The 22379-nt window shown below is 41.8% G+C and overlaps 1 protein-coding gene across 3 annotated transcripts in view; it reads right to left on the bottom strand.

The window, feature by feature from the left end:
* LOC125458253 (dedicator of cytokinesis protein 2-like) overlaps positions 1 to 22379 on the bottom strand; it is a 604879-nt gene that overhangs the window by 495673 nt on the left and 86827 nt on the right. For all 3 annotated transcript variants that reach the window (XM_048543364.1, XM_059650772.1, XM_059650774.1), the window contains exons 6-7: positions 15335 to 15483; positions 13437 to 13572 (exon numbers count right to left, since the gene is read on the bottom strand). In XM_048543364.1, the coding sequence (XP_048399321.1) occupies positions 13437 to 13572; positions 15335 to 15483 (285 nt within the window). The remainder of the gene's footprint in view (positions 1 to 13436; positions 13573 to 15334; positions 15484 to 22379) is intronic.

The raw sequence follows: 22379 nt of genomic DNA, 5'->3' as shown, positions 1-22379 counted from the left end.
AGGTTTATCATATCAAGTTAAAACTGAATTAATAAATCTATTCAAACATTAAAAATAAACACAGGACTTACAATTATATTTTAAATAATTCATTCAATTTTTAACTTTACATCAGTTCAACTCACTATCCCTTGATCCCAAATTTTATTTATTTTAGCTGTGGCATTTTCTGAAACTCAGCCAGTACAACCTAAATTAAAGTAGAAAGAAAAGCTTGCATTTATGTAGTTCCTGTCTCAAGTTCAGGCCATACAGATGTACATCAAGTTCTTTCAAGTTGCAGTAACTCTCACAAAGTGGAAACACAGCAGCCAATTTTCAGGATGCAAAAGGCTTACAAATAACAATAAGAGGATGTTTTGGTGATATTGATTAAGGGGAAGTACTGTAAGGACACCAGGAAAATTTTCCTATCTTCTAAATAGTGCATTGAAATCTTTTTTATCCAATTGATAAAGCAGACAGAGGCCTGATACAATATTTCATTTCGAATGTCTCATTTCTGACAGTGTAGTCCTCCTGCACAACATCTAGTGTCAACCCATGTGTCATGTCCATGGAGAACATATATCTTCAGGGTTTAAAAGCAAGCAAGCTACCAATAGAACCAAAGATGAGATCTATGGCTGAATTTGTCTTTGAGCTTGGAAAAACTCAAACTGTGCCCCTTCGCACAGCCCAAAATGCAATGTCTATGGGACATCGCCAGGACTGAGTGGGTATAGGACATCCTGGAATGGGAGGGAAAACAGACAGAAGTCGTTACCCACATTGATACAAATGACATAGGTAGGAAGAAGGAAGGGGAACTCTGAAGATAATTCAGGGAGTTAGGAAGGGATCTAAAAAGCGGGACTACCAGGGCAGTAATCTCAGGATTATAACCTGTGCACGGGCTGGTAAGGTTAAGGACAGAGAGAGAACGCAGTTGAACACATGCCTACAGAGCTGGTGTAGGACGGAGGGCTTTAGGTATGGATGTGGATCATTGGAATGTCTTCTGGGGAAGGATAGACCTGCACAAGAAGGATGGGTTGCACCTGAACTGGAGGGCCACCAATATCCTGGGTGGGAGGTTGGCTAGAGTTCGTCAGGAGGGTTTAAACTAGTGTGGCATGGGGGTTGGGAACCAGAACAGCAGGCCAGTAAGTGCAGGGACTGGAGTCAAAAGTGAGACTGAGATATGCATAGTGCGGAGTAAGATCAGGAGGAGGGAGGTGGTTGGGCTCAGAGACTGGAGGTCTGGAGTGCTTTTACTTCAATGCAAGAGTAACAGGTAAGGCAGATGAACTAAGAGAATGGTTACTGTCTGCAATTATGACGTTCTTGCCATTACGGAAACATGGCTAAAGGAGAAGCAGGACTGGCAGCTTAGCATTCCAGGATATCGCTGTTTTAGATGGGACAGAAAGGGAAAGAAAAGGGCTGGGGGGGTTGCATTGTTGATTAGGGACCACATCATAGTTGTGTAGGCCTATCGGAAGAATCTTGCAGTGAGGCACTATGGGTGGAGTTCAGGAATAGGAAGGGTGAAATCACAATGTTGGGAGTTTTCAATAACACTCCCAACAGCCCACGGGAGAGAGAGGAGCAGTTACATAGTCAGATACTGGAAAGGTGTGAAAAAAGCAGGGTATTTGTGATGGGTGACTTTAACTTTCCTCTTATTGACTGGGTCTCCCTTAGATCCAGGGGTTCAAATGGTGAGCAATTTGTTAGATGTGTCCAGGAGGGATTTTTGAGCCAGTATGTTAACACTCCAACCAGAGAAGAGGCCATACTGGACTTGGTACAAGGGAGTGAGCCAGGACAGGCGATCGATGTTTCAGCAGGTGAGCGTTTTGCGCTCAGTGGCCATAACTCCAAAAGATGTTGAGTAGTCATGGACAAGGATAAGAGTGGGCCTTCAAGTGAGGGTGTTTAATTGGGCAAGGGCCAATTACATCCAAATTAGACAAGAACAGTTATTTGAGGGAAAATCTACATCTCGCATGTGGAAGGCTTTTAAGGACCAGTTGGTTAAAGTGCAGGACATACATGTCCCCGCAAAACTAAAGGGTAGGAATGGCAGGATCCAGGAAGCATGGGTGACAAGGGAAATTGTAAACTTAATCAAAAGGAAAACAGAAAGCACATGATAGGTCAAGGCAACTACAAACTAACAAAGCCTTTGAGGAGTGTGGAGAAATTAGGAAAGAACTTAAACATGGATTTAGGAAGGCTAAAAGTGGCCATGAAATGTTTAGAGCAAACTGAGTGAAGGAGAATTTCAACACTTTTTGTGCATATATTAGAAGAAAGAGGGTAGCAAGGGGAAGAATAAGACCACACAAGGACAAAGGAGGGAAGTCATGCGTGGAGCCACAGGCAGTGGGAAAGATCTTTAATAAGTCCTTTGTATCGGTATTCACCAAGGAGAAGATTGATTGGTGTTGAGGTTATGGATGAGTGTGTGAATACTCGAGGGAATGTTAATATATTGAAGGAGGAAGTTTTGCGTATCCTAAATTACATTAAGGTAGACAAATCCCCAGGGCCAGATGGGATCCATCACAGGTTACTGCAGGAGGCAAGGGAAGAAATAGCTGGGTCATTAGAAGATACATCCTCTTTGACCACAGGCAAATTCCAGAGGACTGGAGATGAGCCAATGTTGTTCCCTTGTTTAAAAAAGGAAGCAGGGATAATCCAGGAAATTATAGGCTGGTGAGCCAGATGTCTTTTGTGGGGAAGCTCTTCGAGAAGATACTGAGGGACAAGATGTATGCACATTGGGAATAAAATAGACTAGTTAGTCACCGGTGGCATGGTTTTGTATGGGGAAGTTCATGTCTCGCCAACCTGATTGAATGTCTTGAAGAGGTGACAAAGATAATTGATGCGGGAAGTGCTGTGGGTATCGTCTATACGGACTTTAGTCAGGCATTTGATTCAGTCCCACATGGCAGATGGGCACAAAACCTAAAATCACATAGGATTTGCGGTGAACTGGCTATGATGGATACAAAAGTGGCTTGGTCATAGAACACACAGGGTAATGGTGGAAGGAGGTTTAACAGAACAGAGACCAGTAACTAGTGGTATTCCACAGGGATCAATTTTAGGTTCTCTGTTGTTTGTAGTATATATGAATTACCTGGAGGAAAATGTTGATGGTCTGATTAGTAAGTTTACCGATGACACGAAGGTTAGTGGAGTTGCTGATCATACCGACTGTGAAAGGATAGATCAGGATGTAGATGGATTGAGAGTTCAGCGCAGAAATGGTAGATGAAGCTTAATCCAGACAATTGCAAGGTGATACTTTTTGGAGGATCAAATTTAAGTGTGCATTATACTGTAAATAGCAGAAACCTTGGAACATTAACATACAGGTGGATCTGGGCGTGCAGGTCCACAGTTCCCTAAAAGTGGCAACACCGATGCCCAAGGTGGTTAACATAGATATATAGCAACATAGAAGATAGGAGCAGAAAGAAGCCATTAAGCCCTTCGAGCCTACTCCACCATTCTTCACAATCATGGCTGATCACCCAACTCTATAGTCAAATTTTGCTTTCTTCTTATAACCCAGAAAGACACGGAAGTTTTGGTGAGAGTGCAGAGAAGGTTTACTTGGATGTTGCCTGGTTTTGAGGACATTTGCTCTGAGGAAAGGTTAAAAAAATGAGAATTATTTTCACTGAAAAGAAGGCAGTTGAGAGAAGATGTGGTATGGACAGGCATAGGCAGTGAATAATCAAATGTTTTTTCTAAGGATTGAAGTTTCAAGTACAAGGGGGCACACAGGGAGAATGCTTAAGGGAGATGTACAAGGGAGGTTTTCACACAGAGTGTGGTAAGAGCCTGGAATGCTCTGCCAGGATTGTTGGTAGAAGCGGGCATGCTGGTGATATTTAAGAGACTTCTGAATGGTTACATGAGGAAGGAGGCAATAGAGGGATATGGACCAAATAAGGGCAGGAGGTTTGTTTTTTAGATTAGTGGGGTCATGATGATTGGTAAAGCTTTAGAGGGCTGAAAGGCCTGTTCCTGTGTTGTACTTCTCTTTTGTTCTTTTTGCTCTTCTGACTTGGCAGAGCAGGAATAATCACAGTGCGTGTTGTATGTCTGATCTAATTTATAAGTAGTGTGACCAAGAGGTGGGCTAGTTGGAAAGGCTGGTTCAGGTCTCCAACATAGGAGCCCGAGATTCTTGTGTTTAAAGGCCCCTGAAGCCTGGTATCTTAACCTCACACAACAAACATGTCACCCCATTCCACCTCAGGGTGCTCATGCCAGCCAATGCCAACTCAATTTGGCTAAGCCATCTCCCTAGCTAACTCATTTAAAAGAAATTCCAGCACAAAATAAAAATTGTAAACAATTGAATGTCCATTTGGTTTTTTAACCAAAAAAGAAACTACATTGAAAAAATATTCAGTTTTTACAGCCTATTAAAAATTTCATTTGACCCTCTGTTGACCAAAAACTACCAACAACATTTGAAGCAAAAACAAAAAAAAAGAAATTGCTGGAAAAACTCTGGCAGCATCTGCAGGGAGAAATCAGAGTTAATGTTTCAGGTCCAGTGACCCATCAACCTGAAACATTAACTTTGACATCTCTCCGCAGATGCTGCCAGAATTGTTGAGTTTTTTCAGCAATTTCTGCTCTTGCTTCCGATTTTTAGAGCATCTGCAGGTTTTTTTCACTTTTCTTAATAGTTTTTGAAAGCCAGCCAAACATTCAAAATAGCAACATCTATCATAACAAAAGCTTCCTATCACACTGTTGGAAACTGGCTGAACAGAATGGTGTCACATATCAACTTTAAAAAGAAAGTGCCTGTCAGTCAATTGCGTTAAGCAGGTTCAGAGATTTTTCTTTTTTAAAACTTGTTATGATCACTGACAGGACTGCCAAATCTATGTTAAAGTCTGGCTGGGGATCAGTAATTCTTTTGTTTAAAGCAGACGTTTTGGATCAGAAGTACTTACTAAAAGAATAAATCCTGATATTCCAGCAATAATGTGCAAAAACTGAGTTTAGCAAAATCTAAAACACTTAAAGAACTAACAACTGATCATTCAGATTTGACATGAGGCAAATGTGAGTAACAAACAAACTGTGGTCAAAGACCCTACAGACCACATCAAACAGATATAGTCTGGATAGATCCCACATATTTCTGATCAAGAGTGACACTGCTGGTTAACAAATGTCATTGAAAGTTAGTCCCCTCTATAAGAGATTACAACTCTTCACTATCACAGGTCTAGCTTCAAAACTCCCACAGCGGAGCAGGGGGTCAGCATATGGAGGGTTTGAAGAGACGAGAAGGCTAAATCAAGACTAGTCAGAAGGACAGGCAGGGACATATTAATGAACACGGCAGGACTAGTGTATTAATTTTAATACAAGCAGCGTAACAGGCAAGGCAAGTGAGCTTAGAGCCTGGGTTAGTACATGGGACTACTATGTGGTGGACATTACACAAACTTAGTTGAGGGAAAGACAGAATTGGCAGACTAATGTTCGAAGGGTTAGATGTTTCAGGTGTTTACAGAGGGATGTAAATGTATTGGGGGAGTTGTATTACTGATTCAAGAGAATGTCACAACTACACAAAGAGAGAACATCTTGGAAGGCTCTTCCAACAAGACCATTTAGGTAAAACTTCAGAAAAAGAAATGTGCAATCTCTATGATGAGGCTATCCCAATTGCCATTGGGAATTGGAGGAACAGATATGTAAGCAGATTGTGGAAAGATATAAAAAGCACAGAGCTGTGGTAGTGGTTGATTTTAATTTATCCAACGTTCACAGGGACTCCTTTAGTGCCAGGGGCATAGATGGGGTACAATTTACTTGGTGCATCCAGGAGGGATTCTTGAAATGTTATGTAGATAGTCCAACTCAGGAAGTGGACAAATTAGACATTGTATTGAGGAATGAGCCTGGCCAGGTGATCCAAATTTCAGTGGAGAAGTATTTTGGGAACAGGGATCATAATTCCGTAAGTTTTAAGATAGCGATGGATAAGGATAAGACTAGTCGTCAGGTGAAAGTGCTCAATTAGGAGAAGGCTAATTACAGCAGTATTAAGCAGGAACTGGAAAAAAAAATGGATTCTTGGCAGCTGTTTGAAGGTACATTCACATTTGAGACGTGGGAGTCTTTTTAAAGCCAGTTGACCAGAGCTCAGGACCAGCATGTTCGTGTGAGGAATATGGATAAGGGTGGCAAGATTCATGAACCTGGAATAAAAATAAATGTTGTAAATTGGGTTAAAGAGGAAAAAGAAGCATATGTAATGTTTAGATTAGATTAGATTCCCTACGGTGTGGAAACAGGCCCTTTGGCCCAACAAGTCCACACTGCCCCTTGAAGCATCCCACCCAGACCCATCCCCCTATAACCCACACACCCCTGAACACTACGGGCAATTTAGCATGGCCGATCCACCTAACCTGCACATCTTTGGACTGTGGGAGGAAACAAAAGCACCTGGAGGAAACCCACGCAGACACGGGAAGAATGTGCAAACTCCACAGGAGGCAGGAATCAAACCCAGATCCCTGGTGCTGTGAGGCTGCAGTGCTAACCACTGAGCCACCATGCCACCCCAATATATAGAAACAGGAGGTGTGGCGATTGAAAACCATTGAGGTAGATAAGTCCCCATGGTCTGATAGGACCTATCCCTGGGTTCTGAGGGAGGTGAGGAAAGAAATTGCTGAGGCCTTGACAGAGATCCTGTTTAGTTCCAGGTGAAGTCCCAGATGCCTGGAGAATAGCCAATGTTGGTTCCTTTGTTCAAGAAGGGCAACAAGAAAAATCCAGGAAATTATAAGCTAGTCAGCCTTACATCAGTGTTAGGGGAATTATTGGAGAAGATTCTTAGGGGCAGAATTTACACATATTTGGAGCAGAATGGACTTATTCAGGATCATCAGCTTGGCTTCATGCAGGGGAGACCATGTCTGACAAGCTTGATTGAGATTTTTGAGAAAGTGATGAAGATGATTGATGACGGTATGGCAGTAGATGTTGTCTATATGAACTTTACTAAAGTATTTACATAGAACAACATAGAACATTACAGCACAGTACAGGCCCTTCGGCCCTCGATGTTGTGCCGACCTGTCATACCGATCTGAAGCCGATCTAACCTACACTATTCCATGTACGTCCATATGCTTATCCAATGACGACTTAAATGTACCTAAAGTTGGCGAATCTACTACCGTTGCAGGCAAAGCATTCCATTCCCTTACTACTCTGAGTAAAGAAACTACCTCTGACATCTGTCCTATAGCTTTCACCCCTCAATTTAAAGCTATGCCCCCTCGTGCTCGCCATCACCATCCTAGGGAAAAGGCTCTTCAGATTATTTTATATGTTTCAATTAAGTCACCTCTCAACCTTCTTCTCTCTAAACAAAAACAGCCTCAAGTCCCTCAGCCTTTCCTCGTAAGACCTTCCCTTAGTACAGCAGTTCTGAGGAAGGGTTACCGGACCTGAAACGTTAACTTTAACTTTTTTTTCACAGATGCTGCCAGACCTGCTCAGCTTTTCCCGCAACTTTGTTTTCGTTGCTGATTTACAGCATCTGCAGTTCTTTTGGTTTTTACATTTAAGGAACATTCAGACAGACACATGTACAAAAAGAGAATAGATCACGTAAGACAGGTGGGGCTATTTTAGAGTAGCATCACGGTCAGCACAGGCATGGTGGGCCAAATACCCGATTCCTCTGTTATACGCAGGGAACGTGTGTTCTATATTTAAAAGCTACTCCACCATAGACTGCCAAATGGCTGCTCACATTGAGGTGGTTTAATGCTTTCTCCCAAAACAGCATTCTAGTAGATTTCTGATGTTGCCCTGCAGCATCTCCAGTTGGCACAAGTCCAGCTCTTATGCATACAGCTAGTTTCACTAAGATAATCAGGAAGTTAGAGGAAACTTGTTTCAGTAAAAACATAACTTTAGCAATCTGTACTTCCAAATGTCAGTAATGTCTCTTATGGACGTCAGACACATAACAACAATGTCAGGACAGAAAATCCTTCCTTCCTCTCCTTTAAGAAATTTGCTCAGTCTCTTTGTCAGAGATTTTTGTGCAGGAGTATGTTTCGGTTTTGCTTGAGATTTCCTCTGTTTTCTCCCAACCATGGCTATTTTAAACAAATCTCCTTGGAAGACAACAGGGGGCAAGTTGCATGCTTGTCTTTGTCTGATACTGTTAAGGACACGGTCTGTTAAAATGGCTAGTTGTGATGACCACCCCTGGTCTATAGATCACAGCAGGTGCACATTCTTTCAGATAGAAATCCTGAGCTGCAGCTCTGCAGCCAATATTAGCAGAAAAACAACAATCAAGACTGATGCTTTAACAAGCTGACAGAGTGTGATGGCAAAATTACAACAGCGGCAAGTCATCATTGTGCCAACCAAGACATTTGTGCTAGGTGCAAAAAAAAACTTTTCAAATACATTTCGAAGAGTACAAATAAGTGATATAACCATCAAATTATTTCCATGTTGCTCACTCTCTGGGTCTTTTCACTTCCGAACACTGACAGACCTATTATAACTGCGGTGTGCAATGTTCTCTGAAAGACCTGTCCATTGGGTAATATCCTGATTTCACAGATCTCACACTCCCTCAAATTTTTAACACAATTTTCAAATAGAAGAACTTACCATGGTATTTTAATGAGGCAAAAATATGCCAATTGTTGCATTGTGCTTTAATAGTTAGCAAGCAAATGAAATGTTATTAACTCCTGGCCCCAGTGTCAAATTGAATTTGAGGTATTTGGGCTTGTAGGTCTTAAGTACATGAATAAAAGTGTGTCACCGTTTCACACTATACTGTGAAGGAACACGACTTACATACACAGAATGGATGTTCTAATCGAAAGTGAACTCTTCTTGCTCTCAATTTATCAGTATAGAACCCCTACAATGTAGAAGCAGACCATTCAGCCCATCACATCCACACTAGCCCTCCAAAGAACATACTACCCTGATCCACCGCCATACCCTGTAACCCTGCATATCCTTTGGCTAATCCACCCAGCCTGCACACCCCTGGACTCTATGCTGAATGTAGCATCGACAATCCACTTAATCTGTACATCTTTGGACTGTGGGAGGAAACCAGAGCATCCAGAGAAAATCTACACAGACACAGGGAGAATGTGCAAACTCCATACAGACAGACATCCAAGGGTGGAATCTAACAAAGGGCCCTGGCACCATGAGGCAGCAGAGCTAACAACTGAGCCACTGTGCCACCTCTTACTTTCTCATCCTGCAGCAGGTGATCATCCATGCCTGAAATGTCAGATGGCATGGCATAGAGGCAGAACATTCAACCCACTTAGTCCCTGTTGGCAGTCACTCTCCATATAAAATCATTTGGAAAGATTACGGGTCAAAAGCATGCCATGCACCCTGCTCAGTCTTTTTTAGATTAGATTAAATTCCCTACAGTGTGGAAACAGGCCCTTCAGCCCAACAAGTCCACATCCTTGAAGCATCCCACCCAGATCCATCCCCCTATAACCCACACACCCCTGAACACTACAGGCAATTTAGCATGGCCAATCCACCTAACCTGCACATCTTTGGACTGTGGGAGGAAACCGGAGCACCCAGAGGAAACCTACGCAGACACAGAGAGAATGTGCAAACTCCACACAGACAGTCGCCCGAGGCTCGAATTGAAACCGGGTCCCTGGTGCTGTGACGCTGCAGTGCTAACCACTGAGCCACCGTGCCGCCCTGAAGAAGACCAACCCGCATAGTGTCTTTTCTCACACTTTATCTCTTGACACTGCCATTTGCTTCTCTTTGAATAATTATCCAATTCTCTTATAAAAATTGAATCTGCCTCGGCCACACTCTCAGAGGGTACGTTCCTGATCTTAACTGCATACTGAATAAATACTTCCCTCATGTCATCATTCCTTTTTGCTGATTTTAATTTGTATGCAATGGTTCTCAATCTTGCAACCAATGGGAACACTTCCTTCCTATCTACTCCATGCAAGCTCCTAATGATTTCAACCACGCCTATCAAAGCTCCTCTTCATGTTCCCTTCTCAGAAACAAAAAAACAGCCTTAACGTCTCTAATTTAATCACGTGACTGAAATTCCTCAGGATTGCCCGGAAGCATTCTCATGAATCCTTTCAGCAGTTTCCTAAAGTGTAGTGCTCTGAACTGAAGGCAATACAAGTACTGCATGAATGTTAGATTGCCTTTATACTCTGTACTCCTATTTATAAGCCCAAGGTCACATATTATTCTATTAACTTCTTTCTGAATCTGCCTTACTAACTCATTGATTTATATATGCATGTGTGTATATATAACATCCCCAGATTCTTTCACCTTTACATCTATGTTAGAATTCTCTTAATTTTCACAATGCCTCCTGTTATTATTGCAACCAAAATTAATCACTTTAGCATTAAATTTCTATGCTGACTGTCTACACATTCTACTGACCTGTCCATGTCTTTTTGTAGTTTAATGCTATCCTCCTTTCAATTCACATTATTTCTAATTTTGTGTTCATCCATAAATTTGGAAATTATACTCAGTCTACATCATTAATTATATATCAAGAGAATCAGAAGTACAACACCAATCCCTGGAGAATCCTCCTATCAACCTTTCTGTACTCTGAATAGTAATTTATTGCCTCTTCTCTGTTTCCTGTCACTCAGCCAGTTTTGTATCCATTGTGTTATTGGGAATTTTAAACCCTGAGCCCTAACTTTGCTAACAATTCTGTTACATAGCACTTTGTCAATCACTTTTAGAAATCTATCTGCAACACATTTACAGCACTCCTATCATCAACCTTCTGTGCTACTTCATCCAAAGATTCAACTAAGTTAGTTAAACATAATTTGTTGTTTAAAAATCTGTGTTAGCTTTCCTTAGTTAACCTCAATTTATCTAAGTCATGAAAAATTTTATTCAGAATTATCATTTCTAACAGTTTTTGCACCATGGAGGTTAAACTAACTGGCCATGCTGAGTTAAAACTTGCACATTTTTGAGAAGAGGTAACATTCATAATTCTCCAGTCTTCTAGCATCAGTTTTTTTTATCTGAGCAGGAGTGGAAAATTATAATTAGTATCTCTGCAATTTCCACCCTTACTTCCCTCAGTATTCCTGGATGTATCTCATTTAGTCCGGGTGTTTTATCAGCATTAAATAGCAACAGCCTATTTAAATAACTCTGTTTTACCAACGTTAAACCAATCAAGCATCTCAATTATCTCCACTTGTAATTATGAGTTGGGCAACAAATTATTCCTAAGCAAAGACAGAAGAACAGTCATGCCCTCTGGCTCCATGTGAAAATCCTCCTTTGTGTCCATAATTAGCTGAACTTCTCTTTTTAGACTCTTTTACAATTTACAAGCCAAGTAAAGACTTTTGGATTTCCTGTTTGAAGTAATTAGCCCAGCTGGAAAGATGACTGTGAAAATGGCCACTTGCTCGTGCACAAATGGGCCCAGTGAAGTCAGTTCCTTCAACAGAGGTTCCTAAGCCATTTACAGGTGTACAATGATGTCACTATGTTTCATGTATAATAATGTACCCGTCTGTGCATGTAAGGATGACGCAATTTACACATATCCCGGGAGCATGGGTCAGTCAACCAAGGATTGGGGCCATAGAGACAGACTGGGAGGCAAATGCCAATAGTGGGAGACAAATCCTGACAATATAGTGCCAGATAAAACAAGGTGTAGAGCTGGATGAACACAGCAGGGCAAGCAGCATTAGAGGAGCAGGAAAGCTGATGTTTCGGGCCTAGACCCTTCTTCAGAAGAAAGGTCTAGGCCCGAAATGTCAGCCTTCTTGCTCCTTTGATGCTGTTTGGCCTGCTATGTTCATCCAGCTCTGCACCTTGTTATCTCAGATTCTCAAGCGTCTGAAGTTCCTACTATCTCAAAAATAGTGCCAGCTCTTGATCAGGGCAGCCGGATAGCTCCTCATTGTGGGTGAGAGAGCAAGGTAATGATGCTGAACTGAATTTGGACTTGGTGTGAGCACTGACAACAACGAGGGCTCTCCCTCTGCCTGCACCTCTGGAGCCATCACTTCTCTGGATGCCCATGAGCTGGATCAATAGAATATCCTTGAAAGACATTTGGGTTTATCACTTGGCAGTGATGTAGCACTGATTGATGAAATTTCTCTTACAACTCACACTTCCCTTTTATGTTAGCTACCAGGCACAGTTCATGATCTTTCTTTGATTCTAATTTGTGTTTTTCACTTCCTCTCTGAATTTACTATATTCAGTCTGGTTTTCAATTACATAATCTGCCTAGTGATGCCATATTCACACGTGTTCTACTTCAGCTTACTGTGTCTCTCTTTCATCACCCAGGGACCTCTGGATTTATTTGCTATACCTATCCACATCATGAATACTTTTACTGTACTCCAACAATCTCCTGTTTAAAAGTAGCCCTTCGCTACAGTCTAATTATGCCTACTAATCTTAGATTCCAATGTATCTGGGTTGGATCTATGCTCACTCTGTTGATGTTGGCCCTCCATCAATTTGATATTCTTATTCTGAATAAAAATTTTCATTTGCTATAAAACATAACATTATGATACTATGATCAATATTAGTTAAATGCTCCCCTTCAGATAGTAATTCCACTTAACCCACCTCATTCCCCAGACAAGGTGTAGAGCTGGATGAACACAGAAGGCCAAGCAGCATCAGAGAAGCAGGAAGGCTGACGTTTCGGGCCTAGACCCTTCTTCAGAAATGGAAGGGGCTAGGCCCGAAACATCAGTCTTCCTGCTCCTCTAATGCTGCTTGGCCTGATGTGTTCATCCAGCTCTACACCTTGTTATCTCAGATTCTCCAGCATCAGCAGTTCCTACTATCGATCATTCCCCAGAACTGTTGTTTGTGGAATGAATTGCCAAAGGAAGTGATAGATATGGGTACAGTTACAACATTTAAAAGACATTTGGGCAGGAACATGAATAGGAAAGTTTTCAAGGGATATGGGGCAATTTCAGGCAAATGGGACTAGTTTAGTTTGGGAACCTTAGTCAGCGGGATCAGTTGGACTGAAGAGTCTGTTTCCATGCTGAATGGCTCTATGACTATAACTAGCTCCTGCACTGATTCCTTCCTCACAGATCAGAAACATGTTGATGTAAAAGTCGTTCCTGAAGAGTCTAAGAATTCTTGTCCCCATCTGTCCTTCATACCATTACTATCCAAAAGGTGACGTAATTTTTATTCTCTTTCTTCCTTCCTTGATTCACTCAGTTGGGTGGTGTCTCAAGAGGACCATTATTATGGTTCAATAACCTTCCATATCAACCACAAGTTATTATATTCTTTAGAATCACAAACATGTCAGTAAATAATGAAAGCAATACCATTTCTTCCTTTATACGCTCTGAGATTTGTTTTGTAGCCTCCTCGTGAGCATGGAATAAGCTAATTACACTGGTTTCATCTGGGTCCATAATGTTGCCATTCTCATCTCTGACAACAAGGTCAAGTTCAAGGATCCTGCAGAGAAGATCATAATAAGAACATAAAGTCAGATTTCTTTTTGTTCCTTTACTTTTCCTTTTAACTATCTACTTTTTAACTTGGCACTTATGGAGCTACAAGTGGAGTTTACCACTCTGACACCTCACCCAAGTAGTTATACCTCTTGGGTTAGCAGCTACCTAGAGATTTTTGGAGCTCACGGCTTGAGTGGTCAGCTAGCGGAACTGTTCCTGTTATAGGTCAAACTTGATTCCTGTTTCCATTGATCAAGGCAAACTAAAATTGGGGAAAATAACTATGGTTGGCAAAGATCCCATTTCACCAGTTTACCCCTCAAGTGAAAATTGCTCATTGATATTGTCAAACAATTCCACTGGGAAGGAGCGGAGAGATGGGAAGGGTGTTGGATTTGCTCAGTACCTGCAAACTTGCAAGAGGAACAGGGACACGGTGGTGAAGGGGGTGAAGGGGATGTTTGAACTGAATTGGAAGCTGGATAAATTTCATTTAATTTTGAGAGTCAGGGTCAAGGACATTAGCGGGGGTGGGGTGGGAAATGGAACTCCAAATCATGTCAGTGAACCCTCCCTAATAATGTACAGTGTGCCAACAATGTGCCTCAATCCAACCTCACAGAAGCAAAGCTCAACTGCTTTAGTGTCAAGAATCCCACAGCTACCATTCTGAACCTTTTCCAAGCATGATGCCAATCTAGTGTTCGGTTAGGGTTTGTTTTGTGCTGTGGGCCATTCATTTGGAACTGAATGGAAGTTTTTTTTAACTCTTTTCACACAAGGCAATTACAACCAGATGCGGCCTTACACCTGTCAGTCTGGGCAGAAATCAAGCATTTTGCAGGCAGTGGTGCCATTCAATTGTGCTGCTGACCTCAGATTTTGGGTGACAGCTTTTGGGTTCTCGATCTGCTGCTGGCCTTTCAAGTGCGTGAATGTAACAAGATTTGCTGAGCCTTCCCTAAAATTGACAATACTGTTCTCTCTCCTCGATCTCTCTCTTTCTCTCTCTCTCTCCCTTTCCGGCAATAGAATGAGAATGAAGAGCCTCAATTTGTGGCAGGACAAGAAGGTTCTGAACAGGTCTCCCTGTCTCAGACATTATCAGGATGAATGTCACCCTCATACTTTTATAAAAGCCAATGCCAAACTTGCCAATGTGGAGGGCACATGTGCGAGACCAATGCAAAGAAAATCTGGAACTTTCCAGATCTGAAAGGATGATCTGAAGACGTCCTTGACGGTGAAATAAAAAAGCGATGGGCTCTTTCTCTCTCTCAAGCTAGTTTATGAAAGAAAGGAAATAATGGTGGGAAGATGATAAAGTTTGATCTATTTAATTAAATCAAATAGATCAGACTTTCACCGAAACCCTTCTGGGATATGAACAAATTCTGTTTCCCGGTTAAAGAATTTGTCTTCACAATTTTTCAACAGCCTGTAAAGAATTGAAAACTGTGGATGATTAATTTGATCAACCTGTTTACTGCCCCGTTTACAGAGTTTTTCTGAGCATTGAGCTATAATGTCAATATGAGGGAAAAAAACACTGATGGTCTCTGCATTGTATAACCTCTGGGACAGGAGATAAGAAAGTCTCCATTCAAAAAGAATAAACAACACACTGAACCATTATTTGTTGACAAAATGGATCCTGGGAAAGGGCTTGACCACATTCAGTTTCATCACACTGAGCACCACCAAGGTTGAACACAATGGGGTGGAAAATTTGGTAAATCAGCCAACGGCCTTCATATAATTACCTATTGCCGTAATCAATTCTAGAGGTGACTTTCTGTTTCAGTTCTTTCAGTTCATCCTTGGGCAGTGTTCCAGAAAGTAGCTGAGATCGCCATTCCATCAAGTCAAACATCATGGAGCGAACCTGATGATACTTTTCCTTCTTACTAGCCTGCAGTAGAGAGCAGTAATGGGTAAATTTTAACATGTGTCGAACACAAGGCCCAATAATGCATCATTCTCAATGCCCCAAAATCAAAACAACATCTACTAGCTAGACAGGGATAGTTTTTTTCCTACATGTCAATGTTCACTAGGAATGGCATTGCCACTGGTACAAACTGGATTAAGTCTGGTAATGTAGGAGTCATTTCCCTCAAGTGGTCCCTCTGGGGTTTGGCATAACAGTTTGACAGTCTGTCGTATCTATCTCCAGCAGAACAAAACCCAATTCTCACCAGGGTAATTTGAGACTGTGAATGCTGTCTTCTCCAAGAAAAAGCCGGCATCAGCAAATGAGACAAAGCATTTGTCCAAGTGCTCCCTATGCTCTCTTCTTACACAGTGTAGCCTAAATGCGACACAGCATCTCGCCCGTGATTAATGATGATACAAATTGTATCAATGGGCTAAGGAGTAGCAGTTGGAGTTTAATTTGGATAAATGCGAGGTATTGCACTGTGGTAATACAAACAAGGGCAGGACTTATACCATTAATGTTAGGGCCCTAGGTAATGTTGTTGAACAGAGAAACCTAACAGTTCAAGTACATAATTCTTTGAAATTTGCATCACAGGTAGGCAGGGTGGTTAAGAAAGTGTTTAGTATGCTTGCCTTCATTGTTCACTACTTTGTTTGTAGGAGCTGGGACGTCCTGTTGAGATTGTACAGGATGTTGGTGAAGCTTCTTCTGGAGTATTGTGTACAGTTCTGGTTGTCCTGTTATAGGAAGGATATAATTAAACTGGAGAGGGTTCAGAAAGAATTGATCAGGATGGTGCCAGGAATGGAGGGTTAGAGTTATAAGGAAAGTCTGGATAGACTGGGACTATTTTTTAACCGGAGCGTGGGAGTTTGAATGATGATCTTATAGAGGTTTATAAGATCATTAGGGTTGTAGATAAAGATGCTTGGCAAATGTCTCTTCCGTAAGTCAGGGAGCTCAAAATTACAGGGTATATTTTTAAGATGAGAGGAAAAAGATTTTAAAAGGACATGAGGGGCAACTTTTTTACACAGAGGGTTCTTCATAATTGGAAAGAACTGCCAGAGGAAGTGATGGATGCAGGAACAGTTACAATGGTTAAAAGTCATTTGGATTAGTACATGAATAGGAAAGGTTTGAAGAGATATGGACCAAACGCAGGTAAGTGGAACAAGTTTAGTTTGGGAACGTGATCGGTGTCTACTAGTTAGACCAAAAGGCCTGTTTCCATGTGTTTGACCCTATGACTCAATGACATCCATCCAACCTTCAACAACTTCCCTCTGAAGTACTGAGCAAGCCATTCAAAAGCAAATTCAACTTCTCGAGGACAACGAAGGAAGGCCTTCTTAACAAAGCTTGCATCTCAGAAATTCTCATTCAAAAATTGATCCCTTCAATTCTAAGTATGCAACTCTGTACATAGCCTCAAAAGTATACCAAGTGGTCCAGTGCCGTTAGCCGAACATCTGCAAATTAGAGACAAGTATAGTGATCAAATACAGTCGATGTCATTCACTGAAAATTTAGAACCTTGAACTAGAAAAAAGTTGTTTTAAAAAAAAGTTTATGCAGAAAAAATGACAAGCAGCCTGGAGGAAATTAATGGCTAATTAGGCTAATGGGTAATTTCAACTGAGTTCCTGATGTCCATGAACCACATTACAAACCTGTCCCAAAATAGCACTCATTTCTCTCTCAAAAATCGTAGAACATAGTATTTTGAAAATTAAGAACACAACGAATTAGCGACTATAAATAATAAAGCATAATATCACTTATTTGACTCCTCCAACAGATTTGCAGTCACATGATTTGTATAAATGTTCCATCTAAATGTAGAACAGGCAATATCTGTGGGCCATGAGAAGATAGCAATATAAGTTTGTCATTTATCCCCTCGCGTCTGTTCCATCATTCAATCAGGTCATAGCTGATTCACAAACTAATTTCAAAGATCTTTCCTTTATGCCTCATTTTAGTTAACAAAACTGCATAACTCTCAGAGTTCAAATCATCATTTAATTTAACATCAATTGTCATTTATGGAAAAGGATTCAACATCCTTGTTTCAAGTGTAAGGATTTAGCCAGGCTGTGTAGCACATACTGTCACGTATCTAACATAGCCTGAAGGCAAAGTCTTTCAGCATTCACAAGTCAATGTGGAATCAACAAATTAGAGCAATCCTGAGTGAGTTCTAGGCACAAAACTTACAAAACTATTTCATGTCTACACTTCTGCAATTCTGAGAGTCTCTACAGTGTGGAAGCAAGCTATTTGGCCCATCCAGTTATACTGACCCTCTGAACAGCATCCCACCCCGACCCCACAAGATTGCATTTCTCATGGCTAACGCACTTGGCCTGGACATCCCTAGCCACTATGGGCCATTTAGCATGGACAATCCACCTAATGTGCACATCTTTGGACTGTGGCAGGAAATCCACACAGACATGGAGAGAATGTGCAAACACTACACAGACAGACACCCAAGGCTGGAATTGAACCCAGGTCCCATATGAGGCAGCAGTGCTAACCACTGAGCCACTGTGTCATTCCTTTGCCAAGTGCGAAGGCAACTCAAAATCAAAATTATTTCACTCTCAGTTTCTACAGAGGCCAAAAACGAAAGGAAAATCAATATTTAACTCAATCCTTCTCTCATCCTTTTTAGTAGGCTCAAATTGCCTCCAATCTGCTCATTTTGCACAGCAAGTATCTCATCATTCTCAAATTTTGTGAAACGGTCTGACTCACATCCCAAGCCCTATGAGCAGTGTTTTGAAGGAGACTGGAATGGGCTTGGAGATGGTTTTGAACTCATCCTGCCCACCATTCATAATGGTACCATTTTAACAGCTCATTGCTGGTTAGTGACTAAGAGGCCAGTTGGAAGTGCATGGGAAGCAGTAAAGTAAAGAAGGTGAGTGATGTTACATCATTGGAGTTTAATCTTTATCGTGGCAGTAAAAGCTGTGTTATGGCATTTTCCCCCAGTGCAGGCAGGTCAGTAAAGGTGTAGAGACACCTTGCGGTAAGTGAAACACTTGCTAATGTGTGGTCAGGAATCAGAACATGATCTCCCGCTGGATGCAAAACCACTGCATCAACTCTTCAAGGCTTCCCCCACTTTCTGAGACATACTTTCTTTCTCACTGTACTGGCCAGCAATGCCCTGTATGCTGATGGCCTTCCTCATTAGGCTAATGGGGAAGTGCAATTCTAGATGTCCCGAAATAAAATGCAATGCTGCTCCCCATTCCCCCAGTTATGTTCTTATGGATACTTACTTCACCTCCTTTTTCTGCTCATCCACTGTAGCCCACCCACAGAGTTGATTGATAGCAGAAACTATAGCCCAGCCATTGCTCCACCTCAAACCTGTAGGTTTGTGTGTCTCACGTGCACCAGGCTGAATTTTCTGCAGGGGTGGGATAAAGGGGTGCAGACATGTGGGGCTCAGAAAATCAAATGGGATGGTTGACGGAGAAGTGGAAGGAAAATGGAGGGCTGCCTTCCTGCTCGGAGGGTAATGGTGCCACTTAAAATGAACCCCCATGGCCATCTCTGCACCTTCAAATGTGGACGGTGTCCACTGCTGCTTGAAAAGACAGTCCAAATAAGCCCTGGTGACCTCTATCAGGGCTCACAGGCAAGGTTTTCTCTAAGCTGTGGAGCCAGGCAGCTTCATCTGCAGGTCTGTACATGGTGATCAGCATATAGCATTGACATCCAATTCTAGGGGTCTCTGCTGCGAATGGATCTTGGAGGTCCATTCAGAAGAAGAAAAGAAAATTAGCGAGAACTATGCACATGGGAACCCTTTGCTCCACAGAGACTCCCAACCCCTAGAAGTCAGTAAAATTTGGCACCTACCCCCTCCTAAGCTGCTCAATCTCCACCAGAGTCTTTGTCCTTGCTAAACAAACTGGTATTAAACAGCTTCTTGGAGACATTCCTAATTGGGCTCACTGGATGCAAACTCCATGCCAGTCAACACCCACGGCAAGAATTCTTTTTGCCAGCTCTCACAATCTTGGTTATTCAGGAAAAGTGTCTACATTCGGCGAGATGAGCTGCTGAAAGAGTGAGCTCAGGACAACAGCTTGCACACTAAGGTCTGTCGTGTGAATAAAGAGGCATATGTTCTTATTGCTGACCTCCAAGAATGGGGTTTGACCATATAGTCAAAGAAGATCGCAAAGACAATTTGGTTTTCACAGCAGAACCTCTTACAGAAAGCCTGTGTGGTCAGTGGTTTCGAATCAAAAGCCCAAACAATGGATTGATGGATGAAGTGCATGGAATGCTCTCAGCAAGTCAACAAATCAGGTAAAAGCCCAGCAGACAGAGGGCTTGTGACTTTTCAGTTCCCTGGAAAAGCAAACATAACTAGCAAATCAATTGGAGACAATCTAACCCCAGAACCGTGATACTCAATTGTGTTACCATCACTGATCAACTATCAGATAGTTGATATCACCAACAATTGATTTACAATTTGGGGTTTTAATTGACCCAGAAACTCAATTGCATTCACCATATAAACACTGTAGCTACCAGAGCAGGTCATAGGCTAGGAATACTCACTTCCTGATTCCCCAAAGCCTGTCCGCCATCTACAAGGCACAAGTCAGGAGTGTGATAGAATACTCCACATTTGCCTGGATGAGTGCTGCTCCAACAACACTCAAGAAGCTGAACACCATCCAGATCAAAACAGCCCGCTTAATTGGCACCTCATCCACAAACATCCACCACTGATACTCAGCAGTAGGAGCATGTATCATCTACATGATGCGCTGCAGAAATTCACCAAAGACCCTTAAACAGCACCTCCAAACCCATGACCACTTCCCTCTAGAAAATAAAGATGGCAGATGTATGGGAATAGTACCACCTGTAAGTTTCCTTCCAAACCACTGCCTTGGAAATTTATCACCATTCCTTCACTGTCACTGGGTCCAAATCCTGGAATTTCCTCCGTAAGGGCATTCTGGGTCAACCGATAGCACATGAACTGCAGGGCTTCAAGAAGGCAGCTCACCATCATCTTCTCAACAGCAACTGGGGGCAGGCAATTAGTGCTGGCACAGCCAGCGAAGCCTACATCCCACAAGTGAATAAGGAAAACAGAGCCCAACACTTTTGTGACAACAAGGTGTAGAGCTGGATGAACACAGCCAGCCAAGCAGCTTCGGAGGAGCAGGAAATGCTGACGTTTCAGGCCTAGGCCCTTCTTTCTAGGCCCGAAATGTCAGCCTTCCTGCTCCTCTGATGCTGCTTGGCCTGCTGTGTTCATCCAGCTCTACATCTTGTTATCTCAGATTCTCAAGCATCTGCAGTTCCTACTATCTCTCACCAACACTTTTGTGATGATTAGTAACATTAAGAACAAGACAATTTAAGATATAAAACCCAGAATAACAAAGTATGAAAATAAAATGATTCAGCAGATTGTGTGTTGGATTATTTGGAACAGAACAAAATCTGTCTCCATATTGTGAGCAACAGGTTTCATCCCTTTTCTTTTAAAGGAGCTGATTAAGTGTATTTCTTAATTGGAAGCATCTGACACCATCCATAACTCTCTTGTAATGTTCTTTTTAAAATAAATGCTTGGACTCACAGCTAGAGGTAGAGCCACTACCATCGTTCCACAAGACTCTTACAGCTCACTTTGATTTGATTTGATAAAATCATGAGGGGCATGGATAGGGTGAATAGACAAGGTATTTTCTGTATGGTAGGGAAGTCCAAACCTTGAGGGGCATCGGTTCAAGGTGAGAAGGGAAAGATTTAAAAGGGACCTAAGAACAACTTTTTCAGGGTGGTGTGTGTGTGGACTAAATGGCTAGAGGAAATGATTGAGGTTGGTACAATTATAACACTTAAAAAGTGTCCCGATGGGTACATGAATAGGAAGGGTTTAGAAGGATATGGGCCAAATGCTGACAAATGGGACCATATTAATTTTGGATATCTGGTCAGCCTGGACAAATTGGACTGAAAGATATGTTTCCATATCTATGACCCTAAGACTCTATGTACCCAGGTACAGTGAAAAGTTTTGTTTTGCATGCAGTACAGGCAGATCATACCATAGAAAGTACATAGGGGTAATAGAACAGAACGATGAATATATTTTACAGCTGCAGAGAAGGAGCACCAAGATCGAGATCAGCAATAAACTTAAAATTTGAAGGGTCCATTCAAGCGTCTAAAATTAGTGGGGAAGCAGCTGTTCTTGAATCTGTTAGTATGTGTGTTTAAGCTTTTTCACTTGTGTACAGAATTACACATCACAAAAACCACTTAACTCAACTGGCCTGTGCTAGTGTCTCTACTCCACTCTGTCTGAACCTCTTTTCATCTAATATTCTCTTCTTACTGGTGTATTTATTTAGCTTCCATTTAAATACAAATGCCAGCAATGTCCACACTACATGCAATATATTCAGTAATTTGCCTCAACTAACTTTTGTGGCATATTCTAATCATTCATAGGCAGACAATGACATCGTGGTTATATCACTGTGCTCGAAGCCTAGAGCCCCAGCTTAATATTCAAAGGACACAGTGCAAATCCTAGAGAGAGAGTTAATAGAATTTAAATTAAATTAATTAATCTGGCAATAAAAGATGGCATCATTAATCATGACCATGAAATGTCTTTTGTGAAAACCCGTCTGGTTCACTAATGTCCTTCAGGAAAGGAAACTGCTCTGGTCTACATATTACTCCAGGCCCACTGCAATGTGCTTGACTCTTAATCGCCCTCTGGACTGGCCCAATTCATGGGCAATTAGAGATAAGGTCAGAAATTGCATGACAGCAGTTTATAGTCCAACGAGTTTATT

This window comes from Stegostoma tigrinum, chromosome 13, assembly GCF_030684315.1.
Source record: "Stegostoma tigrinum isolate sSteTig4 chromosome 13, sSteTig4.hap1, whole genome shotgun sequence".
NCBI classification, from domain to species: domain Eukaryota; kingdom Metazoa; phylum Chordata; class Chondrichthyes; order Orectolobiformes; family Stegostomatidae; genus Stegostoma; species Stegostoma tigrinum.
The sequence above is the reverse complement of the archived record's forward strand: the minus strand, read 5'-3'. Positions and strand labels throughout refer to the sequence as shown.